The 20,695-nt window shown below is 35.3% G+C and overlaps 1 protein-coding gene across 3 annotated transcripts in view; it reads right to left on the bottom strand.

Annotated features, from left to right (window-relative positions):
• Positions 1-583: 583 nt before the first annotated feature.
• Positions 584-20,695, bottom strand: part of FRK (fyn related Src family tyrosine kinase) — an 87,206-nt gene continuing 67,094 nt past the window's right edge. For 2 of the 3 annotated variants that reach the window (XM_016163654.2, XM_036221109.1), the window contains exons 3-8: positions 19,169-19,332; positions 17,298-17,466; positions 12,817-12,975; positions 4,787-4,968; positions 3,525-3,690; positions 584-3,130 (exon numbers count right to left, since the gene is read on the bottom strand). In XM_016163654.2, coding sequence (XP_016019140.1) covers positions 2,919-3,130; positions 3,525-3,690; positions 4,787-4,968; positions 12,817-12,975; positions 17,298-17,466; positions 19,169-19,332 — 1,052 coding nt within the window. In that variant the 3' untranslated portion in view covers positions 584-2,918. Of the gene's footprint in view, positions 3,131-3,524; positions 3,691-4,564; positions 4,676-4,786; positions 4,969-12,816; positions 12,976-17,297; positions 17,467-19,168; positions 19,333-20,695 lie in introns of those variants that run through there. The other variant, XM_016163655.2, reaches the window with a different exon arrangement.

A 20,695-nucleotide genomic window follows, 5' to 3' on the forward strand; every position in this document is an offset into this window, starting at 1 on the left:
GCTCCAGCTGGGTGACAGTACGGCATCCTTCCAAGGGTAATGGCTCCCTTGAGCCATCAGAGAATCAAGAGTTTGGGCCCCTCATGCATCAGTCAATCCATGAAGTCAGCACACAGAACATGTTGTAAGTAGATGTTGTGAATGGGCCCAGCCTGATATTTCCCCACAGTGTGTTTTTTGGTGTACTTTAAGAGTCCTCATGTCTACAGCACAGTTTGTAGATTGCTGGTCACTTTGACTTTACCTTTGTTTTGTTATTATTGTTGTTGTTGTTGTTGTTGCTGCTGCTGCTGCTGCTACTGCTATTGTTGCTGACTTTACCTTTGTTTTTGATGACACAATATTCAGGTTCCACAAGTATTAGGAGTCTACTCTGTGCCTCTTTGGACCTCAGGTAATATAAACCTATTTTCTTCCTAACATTCTAAAAAGAGGCTTAATGGAATTTTGAATTTTTCCTATTACAAAAATTCTTAGGTTTTTGTCAAAAGAGATTTGAAATACCACATGAAATCATGTACTCACAAGACTCACCACCACCTCCAAATAACTGAATTACATAAATAAAACATTTCATAGAAAGTGCTTTGCTACAATTTATGGGTGGTAAATTTAATAAGAACTGGCTCATTGTAGTAAAATTCAACTTATTTTTTCCTAATCCTTTTATTCTATACAGGGAAAGAAACTTATGTCAGTTTAAAAAAAAACTATTACTGTTTCTCATAACTGAATCCATTATTTTTCTCCATGATCCATCAGGAAAAAAACAAGAATAATAGATTGCTTTGACAGAAACTTGAACATAAACATCTCCAAGAATCAAACACAAAAATTCAAACAAGTTTCAGGTGATATTAAAACAAAAAAGCATCATCTTTATACATTTCAAAAGTCAGCTCTTACTAAAAAAATTATTATTAGCTGCTACAAAAAATAATAAATATAGTAGTTGAATTTTCACAATTAGTCTCAATGACTTTAAATAATTGAATTTGTCCTATATAGTCAACTGATTAAAAAGATTGGTGTTTACCTTATCTTACAAATATTTTCTGTTCATAAAGAAATCAAGGGGCTCAATAATCATTAGCTCCCTGTGACCCATTTTAGTTTCAGAAAAGTTTGAGTGAATGTGCACACATCTACTTACTATACATATAGTACAGCTACCTCATCTCAAGGGATTTTCTTCTTAGTCGAAACCTATCCAGCATCTAATCTTCTCTCATTTTATTTAGATAATCCAACTTCCCAACCTGTCTCCTGAAAAGATAACTACATTTTCAGCTTCAATGGCAGAACTTATTCTAAGCCAATGAGCATGCAACATTCACATTAAGTCTATGATTGGTAAAGGGCTGGGCATATGACCCCAATTTATCTGAACTGAAAAAGAATAATTTTTATGCAAGATGAAAATGCAGAGAGAGTGGTTTCCTATTTTCTCTTACCAGTTGAAGAAAAGAGAACAGGAAGTCCCAGTTGCTGCTGGCTCTGTGACAATGAGAATAAGGACAATGCTGGTGGCAGAGAGAAGAGTCAGAAAGAACTAGGGTCTTAGTTGACATCATTAAACTACTGACGACACTTTCTCTTGTCTTTCAGTTAGAGAATTTATAAATTTATTTAGTGTTTAATCCACTTTGAATTGGAGTTTTGAAATGGTTTAGATATGTTCTTCTCCTTCTTAAAAAGAGATGACAGACTATACTCAAAATATTATGTTTTCCCAGGGCTTGTTTCATTCATATTGCTTTACATCAGAAAATCTTTGAATATGTATTTGATTTTGAAACTACCTTTGAGAACTCTCCCTAATCATCTAATGAGGCACAAAATTTGATACATGCATTGCTTAAGAAGACAGTAATATTCTTTAAAAAGTTAATGCAAATTTAAGATGAATAAAAACTCTCTTGAACTACCAGACAAAAAAATACAGCTTTATAACCAAGGTCAGACATTATTTATAGCCTCAAGATCTGAAACAGAGCTTGACCTGTCATGTAGTCAATTTTAAACTCTGGTCTATATGCCAAAGGTATGTTTATTTTTAATTATGTAGAAATCGTGGACCATAGCAATACTTCTGCTCTCTTCTCATTTTCCCAAGCTATTTTGATACTTACTTTTCAGATCCTGCAGGCTATTAGATGTTTCTCACAAATTTCCATAGATAATAACTCATCAGCTTTGCAATTTGATTCTTAACATTAAGAGATTAAAACTAATGTAGATGATTCTCAGATGACACATACTGAGGTATAGAAAAATTCCATCATTTCCTTCCACAAAATGAGAGAAATTTTAATTCTTTTTCTCAACAGCTGCTTCATTTTTTTATGCATAGGAAAAAACTATGTGCAATTACTCCAAGTACAATCAAGTCATTTAACATGGCTTTACCATCATTGTAGTTGCAGGATATTTTAGAAGGGAAAAAAAAATCTCAAAGCACAGGTCCTGCTGTGCAGCAAAGCAATCAAATTCCTTCATAATAACAGCCTGATGGGATTCAGCAATTCGAGGAATAATGAATAACCACTTTAATCAGTAAACAGGAAAATGCTACAACATTTACTGAGTAAAAATTGACTATCATTTGTTGATCCTCTTGATCGGCATTTCAAACAATAAATAGAAATGTAAGTATCTTTTAAAAATCAAAATAACTTTGTTTAGTGGATTTGATTTTGCTAGGCAGTGAGGAAATAATAGACCATCTCAAATTGTCCTGCCGTGTTACTCAGTGAATAAAATGTACGTATTATTTTTTTTAAATGCATGGCCAAATTGACCCTATCGCTTGAATATGTCAAGATAAACTCATTTTGCAGTTGGTCGATAAGGTTGTATTTCTGGACTGATTACTGAATTTCATTACTACTTCATTATTTGATGCTCTTTTTTACTGTTCATCTTATGAAGTTATTTGCATCTGAATACGAAGATTCTGTGTCAAAGTAGTCCTCAAGTTTCCAGTGCAGTGTCTCAAATGTTGGCCTTTCCTTAGGTTCTGCATTCCAGCACTCCAGCATGATGTTATAGAATTGCAGTGGACAATTAGATGGTTGAGGGAGTCTATAGTTTTGACCCAACATCTGGATTACCTGAGCACCTGTCATACCTAAAAATATAGAATGAAATCAACAACAACAACAACAACAAAATGAGTTAAAGAACAGAGCATTAAATTCATAGACACATACTCTAGATTACAAGCAAATTGATTTTCTTGATGAAGTTATGAGGTCTTCCATCCCTTTCCCAGACTTCAGAGATTAAACTAAATTCTGAAGCAACTAATGTCTATAAGACTGCACTTCAAGAGCAAAGGAGGAGGCAATAAACCACCTCATTAATGCAAATCATCACCATCAAATTTTATTTCTTACACTCCCAAAGGCACATGGTATGGTCAGCCTCATAACTCTGCCCTCTAAGTCTGGGCAACGCAGTTAAAATCACATCTAAATAAGTGACCTGTGGCATAAAGACCCACTTCAGAATTAATTACTTACCACTATAAGGCATTTTGCCGTAAGTAATGATTTCATAAAGAAGGATTCCAAATGACCACACATCGGACTTAATGCTAAATTTATTAGCACGAATCGCCTCAGGCGCAGTCCACTTCACTGGCAGCTTTATTTCATGTTTAGATTCATAGATGTCTTCATTATCTACCTGTTAATGCATGAAGACATCAATATCAAGCCAAGTTAAAGTGATATGTGTGTGTGTGTGTGTGTTTGCCACCCTCATTCATCTGTAATCTGCTTTACATTAACATTCAAAGGGAAAGGATTCAAGATGACCTTAGTTCCATTGATAATTAGAGGAGCAAATTCCAAATCTGGCATACAAGACTGAAAAACCCGTGAGAAGGCATTCATAAAATATTATTTGAGAGCCTACTATGTGCTAAAAATAGCACTGGAAAGTACAATCTACTACACATGGGGGAATTCATGTGTGATGATACTGGCTTTAACCCTGGTCATTAGTAAATAAAATTAAATTAAAAAATGAAAGCAACACATCTGTTTTCTGATTTACTGCTGGTATTAAAGAGCCATGGACTTTGATAATTACCATGTAACCACTTTAAAATACTTAAAAGTAGGATTCAAATGATCTAAATTAATATATCAGTCACTGGAGTTCTAATTAAGTTACAAAAAGAAAAAATGATGAATTCATGAAGTTCAAAAGAGAATCAATTATTTGTTTTGTTTCACGCCCCATGTCCATAATTTTAGTGTACAATGTAAAAATTAAAAATTAAATTTAGGGAAAAACAACTAATATTTTTATCTCTTTTATCAGTGTCTTTTGACATGATATCATGAAGCGAGAGGTGGTAAGGGAGGCACAGGAATTACAAAGTCCATAATTGCTGAAGAATTATGGCAGCATGCACATTAGTCTGGTATAAGTGAGCAAAGGTGGGTAGGGTCACTCTGTACAAAGAGTGCTGCTTTTTGTAAGGGAAACAGAAGCAGACAAACAGAAGCTACTGATACTGAAATGTAGATTGTTAATTCAACCACAAACTTAATTTTATACTCTCCCATCTGGTTGGTCATCATTTTCTCTGTTTCTTTCTCCTTGGTAAAGAAATAGAAATGGGAAATAGTTTGTCTTCAAGGCTTTGGGCCACGGAAGTGTTCTGTGGACCACAGAAACATTGTTATGAAGAATAACAATAAATCTATAAGTCTATTGGTCTGTTAGGCTTTTAACCCATTATAAAAACTAATTAGAACGAAAGCATATCCACCTTAAAAACTCTTGCAAGTCCAAAATCTGCCACTTTGTAGATGTTATGTTCACCAACAAGGACATTTCTGGCAGCCAGATCTCTATGTATATAGTTCTGGGACTCCAGGTAGGCCATTCCAGAGGCAACCTGTGCCGCCATGTCTACCTGCTGAGTCAGATTAATTTTTGATCCAGCGTCATCTAGGCAATAAGAGAAAATAAAAGATTTACTTTGGGAAATATTTAAAACTACTGAAGTGAATTCTGAGAATCTTGAACAAGCTATCAGTGGGGTTAAGTGCCATAGCACTTATCTATTGAGCAAAAATATATAACCATACAAACAATTTAATTTCCTGTGAAGAGTTAATGAGGCAACATTTTTGAGAGTCCAAACACATTCTGTCTGTGAGCTTCCCTTCCCTGAAAGCATTACACAGAGAAAGAAGGAGCAGTATCACATGATCCAAACACAACTATAAACATCTGAGTCATTGCCATTGCCATTTTCCATACCACACATCACCAGTCTCATCTCTTCATGGAAGTTATTTGGTCACTTCTGGATTTCTTCCAAACATTGCATAGTTCGTTTTAGTCTCTGAACTTATAAAACAATGCTAATTTGCAATGCTGCGCCAATAAAAAAAGCTCTCAGTTTTTCATTGTACTATTCTTAAAAACTAGTTCACTAACAAAAATGAATAGTTGCACAATGTGTATATTACCTTTGTACTCCATTAAGCTTGATATATTTTTGATTTTCCTTTCTTAACCTATTATTCTTAGAATAAGTTGCTCATCTCTGCAGCCATGGAAATACGTTTAAGAGATATAGTTTCTCCTACTGCTCATCTTGCATTATTAAGTTTAGGAAATTCATGTAGTAGGATCAGTTTGATCATTAGTAGAGAGATTAGTTATTTTGTGTTGATTTTGTGAAATTCGGTCACTCATTCCTGGATAGTGTTTAGCTGCCACACTCTTAGTAGATGTCTTCAGATTTCTGGAGAAATTTAGAGAACTTTTAAGATCTCATATAAATCCAAATAATAATTATCCTTGACTGACTAAGCGAAATATTACGAAAAGTGTGTTGGACTAACAGTTAAGAGTCTTAGGCTCCTGACTTGAGAGGCAACTACATAGAACAGGGGTAAGGAAGACTGGTTTGACGTTTGAGTGACAGAATTGAGTGCCTCCAATTTCTTTTCTGACTTTAGGCAAACTGCTTAACACTTCTGTGTCACTGTTTTCTTATTTATATAGTGATAATAATAATTACTTTATGGTATTAGTTGTTAAAATGAGAATTAAAATGAGTTAATACATGTAAAGCACTTAGGATACTGCCTGGCACTTAGAAAGAACTCAGTAAACCCTACCTGTTATTGTTATCATTGCTGCTGCCTAATCAGAATTAAGCAGGTTAGGATCTGTAAAGCCAGAGATGCATATGAATTACCCAAATGGAAATGCCTAAAATAAAACAAGCATATGGATATGCAGTTCAGGAGAGAGCATGCAGGTAGAGGCATTGATTTAAAAGTCACAGGTCATGAGTGGGAGTTAAACATTAAAAGTGGATGAGATTACTAGAAAGTGACAAAACCATGAGAAACACTAACATTTAGGGTGGGCAGAGGAAGACAAACCTGCAAGAAAACTGAGAAGAATCAGCCAGAAAAATGAGAGGAGAACCAGAAAAGAACATTAGATTAGTTAAAGGTTTTGAAAAAGAAGAAGTCAACATCATTGTCAAAAAATATCCACCAAGATAAAGACTAAAAGGCATTTGTTAAATATAATAACTAGGCAGTCACTAGTGACTTTGGTGGCAGGAAGAGCAGTTTCGCTGGAGATGGAGTATAAGGGATTGAAGGCCAGACGGGAGCTGAGGACATGGAGACGGCAAGAAGAGATGTCGATTTCCAAACCCTCAGTGAAGAAAGTCAGACAAAAAGAGGCCAGTAGAGGAACAGTAAGTCTCGAGAAGCCATTGTGAAATTCACTATAGTGAGGAGTGATCATTGACAGCGTACTCAAGGGCATTTTGGAGTGCTGGTCGTGTTCTCATTCTTGATTGTACAATGTTTGCACAGTTGTTTACTTGCCTACTTTATAATTAATGATAAATTACACTATATGATATATGCACTTTTTATACATATGCTATCTTTTTTGATAAAAAATGAGTCGAAAACTTTTTTTAATGCTAAAGATCCAAGCACAGTGTATGTATATGTATATATACATATATGTCTATTTTTTTTAGTGTAAGCAGCATATTTAAATATGATGTGAGGTGATAGTAACTAACTGCTCACTGATCCATTTGTCCTTTTCTTTCTGGCACAATCAGAAGATCCTATTCCCCATCTTCCCTTGAAGTTAAATTGGGCCATGTCACTAGTTCTAGGCACAGCAATGTGTGCAGAGATGATCATCACTTACAGACCTGATCCTTAAAATCTCCCACATCTTTGTACCTGAGAGAGATCAATTTAAAAATGACAGAGACACATGATGGAGGGAGTCTAAATCCCTGTGTCACCATTTAAACAAAGCCACCTGGAAGAAGTGGCTGATACATATCAAAAATGCATATTTTTTGTAATGTCACTGAGATTTTTGAATTGTATGTTACAGCAGCTAACACTAACTATTCGGTCTAAAATGAGATGTAAGCAAAAAGATAAAATATAACTGAGTGTGCAGCATAATGGCAAAACAGTGCTAGTGCTACTCTGATGCCCTTAATAGCTATGCTTTTTGATATTGAATTCACTCAATAAGAAAAACACTAAAAGATTTAAAATAAATAGGTGCCCATTCCTACGCTATCTAGCAGATAGCCTCAGGAATGGCTCCCAACATTCTCCGCCTCCTGGTATTCATGCTGTAGTGAAGTCCCCTTCCATTAAGTATGGTCTGAACCTAGTAACTCGCTTTTGACAAATAGAATATGGAAAAAGTGATGGGCATCACTTCCAAGATAAGTTATAAAAGACTGTGACTTCATCTTGCTGGAACTTTTCTCTCCCTTGTTCTCTTGCTTGCTCACTCAGATGAAGCCAACGGCCATGTTGAAAGTTGCCCTACGGAGAGGTCCATGTAACAAGGAATGGAACTTAAGGCAGCTTCCGGCCGCAACCAGCCAGGAACTGACTTCTTCAGTCCAACAGCCCCAGAGTAAACAACTCCAGCCAACAATCACTTAGGTAAGCTTGGAAGTAAATCAACCTCCCCTAGAGCCTTCAGGTTACTGGAGCACCTGCCAACACCTTCATATCAGCCTTGTGAAAAACCCTGAGCTGGAAGGTCTAGCTCAGCTGCACCTGGAGTCCTGACCACAGAAACTGTGAAAAAAATAAATAAACATTGGCTACTTTAAGCCACTAGGTTTTGGGGTAATTTTTTGTGCTGCAATAAATACTGAATACAGCTTGGTGTTAGGAAAATAATATCAGTGCTATGCCTTTTGTTAAAATCTCAAACTATAGAGCCAGATTTTCCAAATTTGAATTCTAGCTTAACCACCTCGGATAAGTTACTTAGCCTTTCCATCTCTCAGTTTCTTTAACTATAAAATAAGGGTGATATAATAATAATTCATGAGGCTGTTAGAATAATGAACTAAATAGTATCTGTACAAGATTTTTAAAAAATTCCTGGCACATAGTAAGAGCTATGTAGAATTTTTTATAGAAAAAAATAATAAATTTTTATGCTCTGCTCCCTCTGCTATCCTATGTGGTTTATTTTTAGTAAATCACCTCATTTAATACTCATAACTACATGAAGTAACTATGTTATTATTTGCCCCTTTTCATAGGGATTCCTGCTACTCAGAGGAACAGGTAATATGCTGTTAGAGCAGAGATTCAAATCCAGGTATGTTTGAGGCCAAAGTCATATCTTCCTTTCTAAAACTTACCTTATACATCACTCTGGAGCACCCTGAAGTCAGGGGCTATGGTGAGACTTCCATTCACACAAATAGCAACAATTTATGGAGTAGTATTCAGTTAGAGGATATCTCAATGAAAACATTCTTGTCTACTTCAGCCCACTTAAGTGAACTGTCAATGAGAATAATGAACAACATGCTTGATTTATATATTTTTTAAAAAGGATATCTCCTGGCATGTGTCAGATGTTCTATAAGTATTCATTGGAAATAAAACGATTCCAACAAAACTAAAAAAAAAAAAATGCAGATATTTATCCTCTTTAAATTTTGGTAAGAACTACCTACATCAATTATCCTCAATACTAAAGTTTTTTGACAAGCTTCTTCTGTTTTGGATAAATTTATTCCAAAAAATATTCAGGCGAGCTTAGGGATTATAAAGATGATTCTAGAGAAAAATATGTGTATTATTTCAGATATCAAATACAACATCTAATTCTATTTCACTGGCTATAAAAAGGTTTTCACTGACAGGCACAATAGAGAAGGAATAGTGACACATTTCCTACCCTGAAAGAGTACAGTGGCCTAGGAACCACCTAAGTAAACTTCAGAGCACACTTCTAATAAAATGGCCAGATGTCAAAACAGATAAAAAGGTTCACAGACCTGTGACAATTTACATCTGCAGCAAGAAAATATTTTCAATTATGTTCCATTATTCAAGACTTTCAGCTTAATATTTATCATGATAGGCCATTTAAGAGTGGCAGACTCATTATAAGATCATTTTGTTGAATTTAAACCTTCTTAATTGGGAAAGGATTATCTATAATGAGCATATTTTCATTACTCTTCCTTGCTGCTAAGTATCCTGGCAAATGGCAGCTGTGGTAAATTGACCCTCATGTCCCATTCCAGAAGATGACAAGGTTCTAGCTTGGCCCTGAGTAAAACACATGAACAAGCCACAGAAATCCTCAATGCCAAAGGAGTTTGCAGGGTAATAAGTAGATCTTTTCAAGCTAATACCAAGAGCCTCAGAACAAGCTTGACCCTGAGTCCCAATCTTAACAGGTTCAGGATAGTTCCAACTTAATCTATTCATTAATATATTCACTCAATCAGTCAACGCACAATTAATGCATACCTTCTATGTGCCAGACACTGTTCTAGCAGTAAAACAAAGAAAAAACTCTGCCCTTGAGGAGTTGTACTTTAGAAATACTAAAAATGAGCTACATAAATGTCATGCAATATAAGATGATTAACAGCTAAAAGAGAAAACAAAAAGCAGAAAAGAGAAATATGAAGAGTCAGTAGAGGGAGATTATATTTTAGAATTTAGAGGGTAATCAGTGAAGAACTCACCATGATGGGGATGCTTACGGATATTTCAGGAAGAGTTTCAGGAAATAAGGAAGTGCACTATGTGGATAAGTAATGGAAAACAATTCAGATCTAAAAAACAGCAAGCGTGAAGCACTTGAAGCAAAGCAAAGAAGAGCAGCAAAGAAAGACAGTGTTGACGACACACAGTGAACAAGGGGAAAGTTGTGAGGGATGTGGTCAGAGAGGTAATGAAAGCCCAGCCATGAAGGACTTTATGGGTTATACAGAGAGAAGAGCCAAGGGGAATCACTGAAGGGTTTACAAGTCACCTTGAAATAAGAGCTAAAAAGAGACACGATCTGATTTACATTTTAACAGGATCTCTCCAGCTACTGTGTTGGACGAGACTGAAAAGGACAAGAACCAAAAGAGGGAGACCAATTAGGAAGCTACTGCAGAATCCGGGAGAGAGCTGATTGACAGCTTGGACCAGAGTGGGAGTGTTAAAAGTGGTAAAATCCTGTCTATACTTGAAAAGCAAGATAATGGGATTTGCTGGTTGGTTAGATATAGAACGTGAGAAGAAACAGAAATGACTCCAAGATATTAGGCCTGATTGTTGACATTGTCAAAGAAAGAAAGACCACAAAAGTAGCAAATTATTGGGAATAATATTAAAAAATCAGTTTGGATCATGTTTTTTTAAATTTCTAATAGAAATATGTTGTAGAAATTAGGACTACTTACATTTATTTTTGTCTCCTTTTAAGCATTTTAGGAAATCATATTCCCCTATTCCCTTTGACTTGACTAGGCCAAATGAAAAGGGCACAAAAGTCACCTCTGTCATTCATGGTCAGGAGTCTTAAGAGCCAAAATAAGATTAGTCACATCCCCTTCCCCTGCCAAGGTGATCAAAAGACCTGAGCCACCAGTCAATCGATTTTTCACATGTAGTATGAGCAAAATAAACATTTGTGTTCAGTCTCTGGGATATGAAGGCTGTTCCTCATTGCATCAAAGTTACATTATCCAGACTAACATAACATTTAAGTAGAAAACTTAAGAAGGCAGTTGGATATATGATTCTGAAGTAATAGAGGGATATAAATTGGGGAATCGTTAACACATAAATGTTACCAACATTGTAACTGGTTGTGATTAGCAAGGGAATTAGTGGTTTCAAAAGTCCTGGAAAATTCTAAGATATTAAGAGGTCTGGAAAATGAAAGAAATCACATATGTTGAGAAGAACCAGCAAGAAATGTAGGAAAAGCCATTGAGTAAAGTGTCCTGAAAGCCAAATGAAGAAAGTGTTTCCAGGAGACAGTGCCTATCAAATAAAATACTGCTTATAGATCTAAGGATTAAAAATTGACTATTAGATTTAACACTGTAAATGTTACAAGTGACATTGACAAATCATTTTTGTTAGAGATGACGCAAGATGGCTCCTGTACTTTTGTCCCTGAGATTAAGGACAAAGAGGTCAATAATTGAGGTGAGTCTTTCTATGGTAGATAACTTCTGATGCTATTCTTAGACTTTATGTCTTTATGCAAATGAGATAGACATATTTTTGTTTTTAACAGCATTTAATAGGCTTTATCTTCTTGGTTCTTCTAATCTAGTTTTGCAAATTAATATCACCAGCTTCACAGGTGACCCTGAAATAAGAGAATATTCTTACCTTCCCGATATCTTTGTTACATTATTGTCACCTCCCTTTACCTCTACACTTCTATTGATCCTGCTCTGACATTTCAAGAAAATATAGAAAATTCTCTTTTTTAAGTATGAATTACAATTGACCCTTGAATGACATGGATTTGACCTGCATGGGTCACTTATATGCAGATTTTTTCCAATAATACCTGTACTGTTTTTGATCCACAGTTGGGAGTATGAAAATCAGAGGGCTGACTAGATGCATTGATCTATGCCATTGTATATAAGGGACTTGAGCATCGTCAACTTTTGATATCTGCAGGGGGTCCTGGAAACAACTCCCCAAGGATATCAAGGAACAACTGTAGTATTTAATTTTGAGGGAATCAAAAGTTATAGGCAGATTTTCAACTGTGTAGGGGGGTCAATACCCCTTACCCTGCATTGTTCAAGGGTCAGCAACTGTATTCTCTCAGTACTTGATCTCAACTACTTTTAACATGTCATTTTAATGCTTATTATATTATTCCTTATGAAATTATTCATTAATAAACATCAAAATTTTACAATGCTCTTAAGTCTTCTCTGATTACAAGAACCAAATGTAGAAATAAAACAATAGTACATTTCTGCTTTTTAGTCTGAATATTCTAATGTTGCCTAACAGTGGACGTATTTTAAACAGCAACAAGTACAATGTAGTTAAACACTAGCAAAGAAAAAAAAGAACAGTACCTCTTCCTCTCTATTCCTAAAAATATTTTATGTTCTTTAATTCTGGGCCATAGAAAATATAGGTCCATGACTGATAATGTTCAATTAGTTATTGTAGGAAACAAAGAATCATGCAAAACATCTATTCTTCAACTTTCCACATTACATTTAAATTAAATATCCCAATATGTCTATTGTGAACAATTTGTTCTTCTACTACATAAATATTTTCCTCCCTTCGAGTAAACAGTATATATCTTATTAAAGAGTAGTTGAGCAATTCAATGCTAAGACATTCATTTTCACAGATGTACACATAGTAAATATCCTTTGGGTTATAGAAAGCTTGCTAAATTGACATTTATAGGACTTGCTAAACTAAATTACTCTTTTTTTTTCTTTTTATTAAGTCTTTAGCTTACTTTGGAGATATTCTTGCAGACTTCCATGTCTCATCAACTCTGTAATAATATAAATTGGATCTTCTAAAGTGCAAACAGCATAAAGCTGGATGAGCTTTGGATGTCTTAGGTTCTTCATTATCTGTGCCTCCCTCAGGAAGTCATTTGGATCCATTGAACCTGAAATAAGAAGAGGGGAAAATCACTTTCTGTTATTGAGGCATTCCTATCCTCACAGCAGCCTGGTGGGAATCACCAAGATTGTTTCCTGCCTCTCAGTGAAGTAATAGCAACGGTGTCACAAATCTTCAGATTTATCAAAGGAGAGAATTACTTCAGCCAGGGCAACTTAGTAACTGATGTGTTGGTGTATCAGGGTATGCAGTTTTTGTGTTATGACCTGTAGGTGAAGAAAGTTTGATTCAGATCCATGTGAAAAATGGAGAAAAAAGGAGAGACTGACAGTCTAATTGATAAAGCAAGGTAGGCATCTTAAGAACACAAAGAAAAGACATTCTATTAACACGAATGCTGGAAGACACTGAAAGTTTAATTACTGCAGCCAGAGCTTTTTGGTCCAGGATCCAAGAAAGACTGATAGCTGCCCTGTCCTTGGTACCCACTGTGGGAAGAGCTGGATAACAATCTTAGAGCAATGACATTTTGCCATATATATGTTCTTAATTATGTAGGGACATATGATATAGACCAAGTAGAAAATATTCAAAAGTCACCCCCAAAACTTAGTGTTTTCCCCCCAGTCATTTGTGTCACTTAAAACTGATATTCAACATTTTACTCTATATTAATACTTCTACCGTCAGAGTCTTAATAGCTTGACCAAATAATAAGGGAGACAGTATTGGGACCTATTTAAATAGCTCAACTCTGACTCACCATGCAAAATGCCAAGTAGTTAACATCAAATAAAATCTAAGAGGAGGAAGCATGCCTGGAGTTTACATTTTATCAGTAATTTTTAAATCTTTCATTTCTTTTAAGAAATGATGTTTCAGAAATATTACTGTAATTAAAGAAATACTATCATTTCACCTCTCAATTTTCACTATGGATAGTACAAATATTTCCACTAATGCTCAAAGAGTTTGTTCCATTCATCATTCTGTCAGGTTGAAGACTTCACAACTGATGCATGATCCCAGGCATAGATAAGCTTTGATATTCTAAGGTAACACTCTGACCTGTTTACTAATGTGAAGTTAGAGTTACATATGGCCTGCAGATCATTTTGCATAAAGCGTTTAGGCAGTCTATGCTTCGGTATTTCCTTTAGAGCCTAGAAGTTCAGAACCCAGGGTTAATCAAACTCCAGATTCTGAACAAATCCTGGTTCACTGTGTGGCTAATAATTTTACTGACATTACAAAATCATTATCAGGATAATAACAATTCCTGGCACATATGCATTCAAAGACTGTTAACCAATATTTGTATTATTACTAATATGCATATTCTGGGGTAAACCAAACAGATCAACTGTACATATTTTTTTCACAGGTTAAGGAGTAGGAAGGAGCAAGGACTTAAAGAGGGAATATAAGAGGAATTAGCCTTTCCTCTTTTTCATCATATTTTTCTGAGCTCCCTCAATTTTATCGCTACCATTGGCTTGCTACACATAATCAAATAGGAATAAAATCTTGAATCATAGTGGCAAAATGGAGCTGAATATAAAATAGGCACCCAAATTATAACAAAGAACTTTGTTCTTGGTTGTTACAACAAGTTTGGCCTATGGTCAAATATGGATATAGTGGGATCCTCCCTGCCCTTCCTCTTCCCCCCCAAAAATAGTCTGTTTCGTGAAGCTTCCAATAATAGCAAAAATTATGATCACCATTTAGACAACTTATATACACAATATGTCTCTATGTCGATGCTTTGGGTGGGCATCAGATTCATGAAATGCTAGACACTCAAATTATTGCCAAATCAGACTATCCACAATAGACAAACCAATGGAGCCTCTGCAGGTGAAGTCTGGCTATGCTGGCCACAGCTGCCCAGCTACACGGCAAAGGAAACCCAATCTCAGCTCGGTTTGTAATGCAACATTAAATATTAATTTTTGCCTGTCAAAGCTACTGTGGGAGTTGATTTCAGGCTCGTCTTTATTGCACAATAGTCTGCTAAGCAATAAATAGCTGCTAAGATTGATTAATGGCCCCAGTGAAGTGAAGACATTTAACCAATCACCAAAGCTGTTTGCTGCTATTACACTGTAAATCAATAATAATTATTCCTGTTGGAGAGAAAACTATCATGGTCCCTTTTTTTTAATATAAGAAATCTAATTTTTTGTTCTCTTTTGACCTCCAGAATGGCTTCCTTAGAGAGCATTGTTAGGATGGAAGGCTAGCTGCTTCTTTATGGAAAAGAATAATTAGGTTGGACAATACAGTTTAATTTCAATTGTCGAGATTAAGATTCAAAAGTATATACATGCAGTGACTGTGAAAATCTCAAGTGCTGGAATAGATTGTCCTCACCTGGAGTACTTCACATGGCATCTGGCCACTTAAAAGTGTTTCTCCATTGTTCCATGTGATAAGTGTAAATGCCAAGATCGGACTCCTGCACTAGCGAATTTGCACATCAGTGGACTGCTGTCAGCAACCCGTTGAAGCTAACATTTATTAAGAACTCACTGTGTATATTTTGTGTACATTGAATCCTTATAAAACCCTATGAAGTAGGAGCTATTATAATTCCCACTTCCAGATGAGGAGATTCAAAAGGTTAATAAATTGTCCAAAGTCACAGAGAACAGAACAAAGTTTGGACTCAGATTTCTCTTATGCCAAACTCTGTGCTCTTCACTGTTATACCAGAGGGTCCCAAACTTTCTCAGTTTGTGGCACATTCACTGTCTCAGTAACTTTTTTCATGATGCCCCTAAGCCAAAAATTAATACCTAACAGTTTTAGCAATTATTTGGTTAAATCCAAAAAACTTAAGAAGTATTTGTGTCCTAATGACTTAATATCCATTTTTAAAAAGTAATAGAAATAAAATGAAAGAAAATAATAACTATTTTATTCTTAACCACCATTACTTACCAAAGAGATATATGCATCTACTGGACACTGCGCAATTTCTCAAGTCTTGGAAGCAGATAGAACATTGCTACCCACATTTCCTATTCCACACTGATTTTTATGTGGATCTTGCATTCGATCACAGCAACCATAAAAAAATCCAGCTTCATAAAGATATGTCAGCAAACGGAATGTGACATGATCTAATACTGAAACTATGAATTACCTTACTGTGTAGCAGTTTGTGAAGTATTTGAGATGTTTATCTTAAAACTTTTAAATACCTTGTGTCACCCCATGAATTCACTGTGGTGTCCCAGTGTGCCTTGACACACAGTTTGGATACCATGGTTTACACTAGACTGCTAGCCAGCAGTACTTGGGTGCTCAAGTGCTGCCACCAAGTGGCTTTCTAAACCTCTAAGAATTGGATGAGGTAAATAATAGAATCCCCCCATTCTGAGAACTATATTCTAGCCTCTGGTTATTATTTTAACCTATGTTATTAAAAGTAGATATGAGTCTACTACGGTGACATTGCCTTTTCGCAGAGTGTTACTTCCTGGGGGTGTGATGCTATAATAGTAGATGTGAGTTCAAATTCTAGCTCTGCCTTTTACTGACTTTGTAATAATAATAACAATGATGATTATAATAATAGTTTTTATTGGTTACATAGTATGAACCAGACATTAGATAAAGCATTTCCACTAATGACCTAATTTAATCTTCGTAATAACACTGCTAGGTGGGCCTTATTATTATTAACTCTATTTTGCAAATTATAAAACTGATGCATAGAGTAGTTTAAAATTTTACTCAAGATCATATGACTAGTAAGTCTTATGAAAGTTACTCAATCTCTCTAAATTCTCCTGTCCCACCTTTAAAATAGAGGAAATAATGTCTGGCTGAATAAATATTGATTTTAGTATACTTTTAATTTACACCACAGAGAAAAGAAAAATGGCAGAAAAAATAGTTCCTACATTTTCAAATGTGATGTCTTTTTGATGGATCATTTTACTTTTTGGCTATACACAATTAGTATATAATATAATAGTCGTTCCCTGAATAACTTCAAGGTTCCACTAATTTTTTTAAAGTATTTTTAGTAGGTGAGTATTTTTTAAACTATATCTAGAAAAAAAGAGGGGGGGAGGAAAACTGGAGGGTTGACCTCTAACTCTAGAGAAGAGATGTCTTATTGAAATCTTGCAGTGGGGATATATTAAGACTTAGCTGATCCAGGAACATGCTCGTGCCCTTACCTTCTAAAGCCTCAGCCACAAGTTATAGTCACCTGGGCCAGAGAAAGTGATTACAACACTTGCTTGGTGCCTGCATTGGCTATCCTGTGACCTCTTGAACATAAATAGTGGCAAGTGGAACTTACAAAAATCAACATATGCTATTTAATCTCTGACATTTTAATTTTCATACCTGGTTTTAATGTTTTTACTGCTACTGGGGTGGTATTGTTCCACAGGCCTTCCCACACTTCTCCAAACTGACCGGATCCTAATCGCTTCAAAAGCTGTACAGAGTTTCGGTCTATCTCCCACTGGTCCACAGTTTTATATGACAAATCAAAAGGAGCTGGAACTTGTATCTGGTTCACAGAATAATTAGAATACTTGTTAAGAAAAAATCAACAATTTTTTATTAAAAATAATAATCTACGTACTTTTTTAAAAAGATTATTTTTAAAAACAAAATATCGTAAATTTTATTCTAATTACTTTAAAATGGAAAGTAGTGTGGCAGAATCTGTACCATCACCTCTTCAAGCTGATCTCGCCCCAAGTCTTGCTAACCCAGATACTTTGCTATCTATCCATCTGTCTCACTCCACACTCAATGTTTCCCTTAGCATGATTTCTTTCTGCCTCTTTGCCTAGCTAAATCCTTTCAATTTTACAGCCAAATTGAAGTTTCCACCTGACCCACAATTATTTCCCAAACTCTTGGGCCTATAGATTTTATTTTTGCATAATTAAAATGTTGATCTTTTTTGAAATCCATTTCTTTGTTTATTAGTTCATTTACTCATCCATTTAATAAATAAATATTTTTCATGTACCAATTATGTTCCATTCTGTGAACAAAACAGGCAAGGCCTCTGCTCCCCCAGAGCTCATCGTCTAGTTTATCATCTACCATTGGAAATTTATACTATCTCTTCCACCAAGTCATTAGCATCTTTAGTGCATTGAAGACTGCCTATGCCTCTTTGTTAAAACTTTACCTCACCAGAAATCAAAATACTGGTTAAACTGAGTATTTTGTAAGCTATTTCTTTGTACATAAACTTTTTATATAAGGTATATCTATAAGCTAGTTCTTAGCATGCACTTAGATACTTTTGTGGGGTCATTCCTGTACCATCTAAGATGTACTTGTATCAAAATGGCATATTAACTTGGCAGGATTTAACTCATCAATTCTGTACATATTGGACAAAATTCTTCAGTTTCTATTTGTCCAGAAAATTCTGATGTGGCCTCACCATGAAGCTTTCTTTCACCAATCATTCAGATATAAACCACAGGGCTGGCTGTCCCACGGACAGTATAAAAGACCTGAACTCTGAGGAGGAGCCGAGGGCTTGACCCACTATAGTATATGACTACTACATAATTTCCAATACATTTAGATAAAACATGCAAACAACTAAATGACAGATGTAGATAAGTTCTATAAATGTTATCTCTTCCCATAAAATAGGCCAGGACAAACAATCAAACTATTAGAACAATTAGTTAAATGATATCGATATGCAGATGACTCAACCAAATAATAAACCTGGCAATTTCATATTAACATTCTTGAATATAGATCTAAATAAGAATTATATTCTGACACTTTTTTTCCTCCAACCATGTCATTAAGTGCTCCAGTGGCAGGATACCAGATTAAGTTCTTAGTGCAAAGGATAAATATTTCCTGTCTTTAATAATTGCCTTAGCTCAGGGGTTGGCAAACTTTTACTGAAGATAATAAGATAGCAAATATTTTAGGCTTTGTCAGCCATATAGTCTCTATTGCAACTACTAAATTCCATTATTATTATGAAAAAGAAAAGACAATTTGTAAATAAATGATTATGTCTATGTTCCAATAAAATGTAATTACAAAAATAAGTGAAGGACAGTATTGGCTCATGGGCCATAGTCTGCTTATCCATGCCTTAGATAATCAAATGCCATTGTTTTAATTTTCCTGAACTAACATATCACGTGGAATATACTCCAACATGTGAAGGAAAAAAAGTTAACTTCAAAATAAATGAACATAGTTTGAAAGCATTTCACCTTTAAGCATGGTTTTCCCAGTTTGACACACAGGCCATCACTTTTCTTGGTATAGTGGCTCACAAATTCATTCAGTGTTGAAAAGGTTTTTCTCCGAGTAAGGAAAAATCCCCCTTCGTCCAGTCTTCTGATTCTGTAGTGTTTCACAACCCTTTCATCTAAAACTGGAACCCAAAATAAGTCTTGTTAATAAACTTCTTGCCAAAGCAAAACAGATTTACTTATTTTGTGGTGATAGTTTCAATGCATGGAATAATGCGCGTATTTATATATTTTGGCTTTGTTTCAGAAAAAATTTCGGGAAGTTTACAAAGGACATGTAGCAGAATAAAAAAGAAAAAAGTTGAGAAAGCATTTTTTAAAGGAAATATAAAATAATAATAAAAGAGTGAGGTTAGCACTAAAAAAAACTTAAGCTTCGAAGCCTAGTATGCTTGACTAAAACGAGCCATAAAATTGACTCCATCATTCTAACAATACAATGAAGAAAACATCAGTTTAAGAAATCACAGAGTTCATAAGATAAAATCACAAAAGATGTTTAGAAACAATTCAACTCTTCTTGGTACAGAGACTGAGGAGAATTTTCTCCCATGAAATCCTATAACATGTACAATGAAATAGTGCTCTCAGTACTATCCTACAATAATATAAGAAATTCCGCAGAGTCATTCATTCATTATACTATCTCTCAATGTACTCTGATAACAGAATGTTCTAGCACAGTTCAATAAAAACAAATCTACAGGGCCTGAAATGATGTAGTCCACATATACAATTTTCTAGCAGTTTTGCTTAATCCAAGGGTAAGTCCTATAGCATCTAGAGGAATAGGCTGCCTGCCCTTTCTTAAGTCACCTGACTTGCATTGTTTTGTTGCTTTTGCCTGACATTAACCATTGTCCCTTCTTCTGGTGATTGCATCCCAATATACTTCAAAGAATCATTGCTCCTCTAAGAGCATATGGTCCAGAGGGACCTGGTGCCAACGTTGAGCCGAGAAAGGCACAATCGAAGCCAAGAAGATTGGATTCCAAGACTTCTGTTAGAAAGCTCTGGAAAGACAGGAAGAACTTTGTTTTTATGGTTGTTGTTTTGGTTTGGTTTCTGTTTAACTGGTGAGAATTTGGAGCTACTGACAAAATTCTTGTCCCCCAGAAAAAAGAGAGAGGTTGCCTGTGAAGATATGATGCTCAGTGGAAAAGCAGAGTCTTGATAGAAAAAAGTGAAGCTTAACTCTTGAAGCCAGCCGAGCCTGGCTTGTCAGCTACAAGTCAATTAATTACATTTCTTACTTTAGTTTGAATCGAGTTTTCTGTACTTGCCTTCAAAATATTGACTTAAGCACTTCATAGCTACTCTTTCACTCAGTGAAGTTATTAATAAATACTGGGCGGAATTTACTAAGAATATAGATATTCTGAATTTCTTGCTAAATATAGAAACGTATCCTTTGATAATCAGTCATGCCAGACCAATACTCTCATGAAAGTAAGAAGACTGAGAAGAAGTTATCTCAGTCCCAGC

The sequence above is a fragment of the Rousettus aegyptiacus genome, unplaced genomic scaffold, assembly GCF_014176215.1.
Source record: "Rousettus aegyptiacus isolate mRouAeg1 unplaced genomic scaffold, mRouAeg1.p scaffold_m13_p_1, whole genome shotgun sequence".
Taxonomy (NCBI): Eukaryota; Metazoa; Chordata; class Mammalia; order Chiroptera; family Pteropodidae; genus Rousettus; species Rousettus aegyptiacus.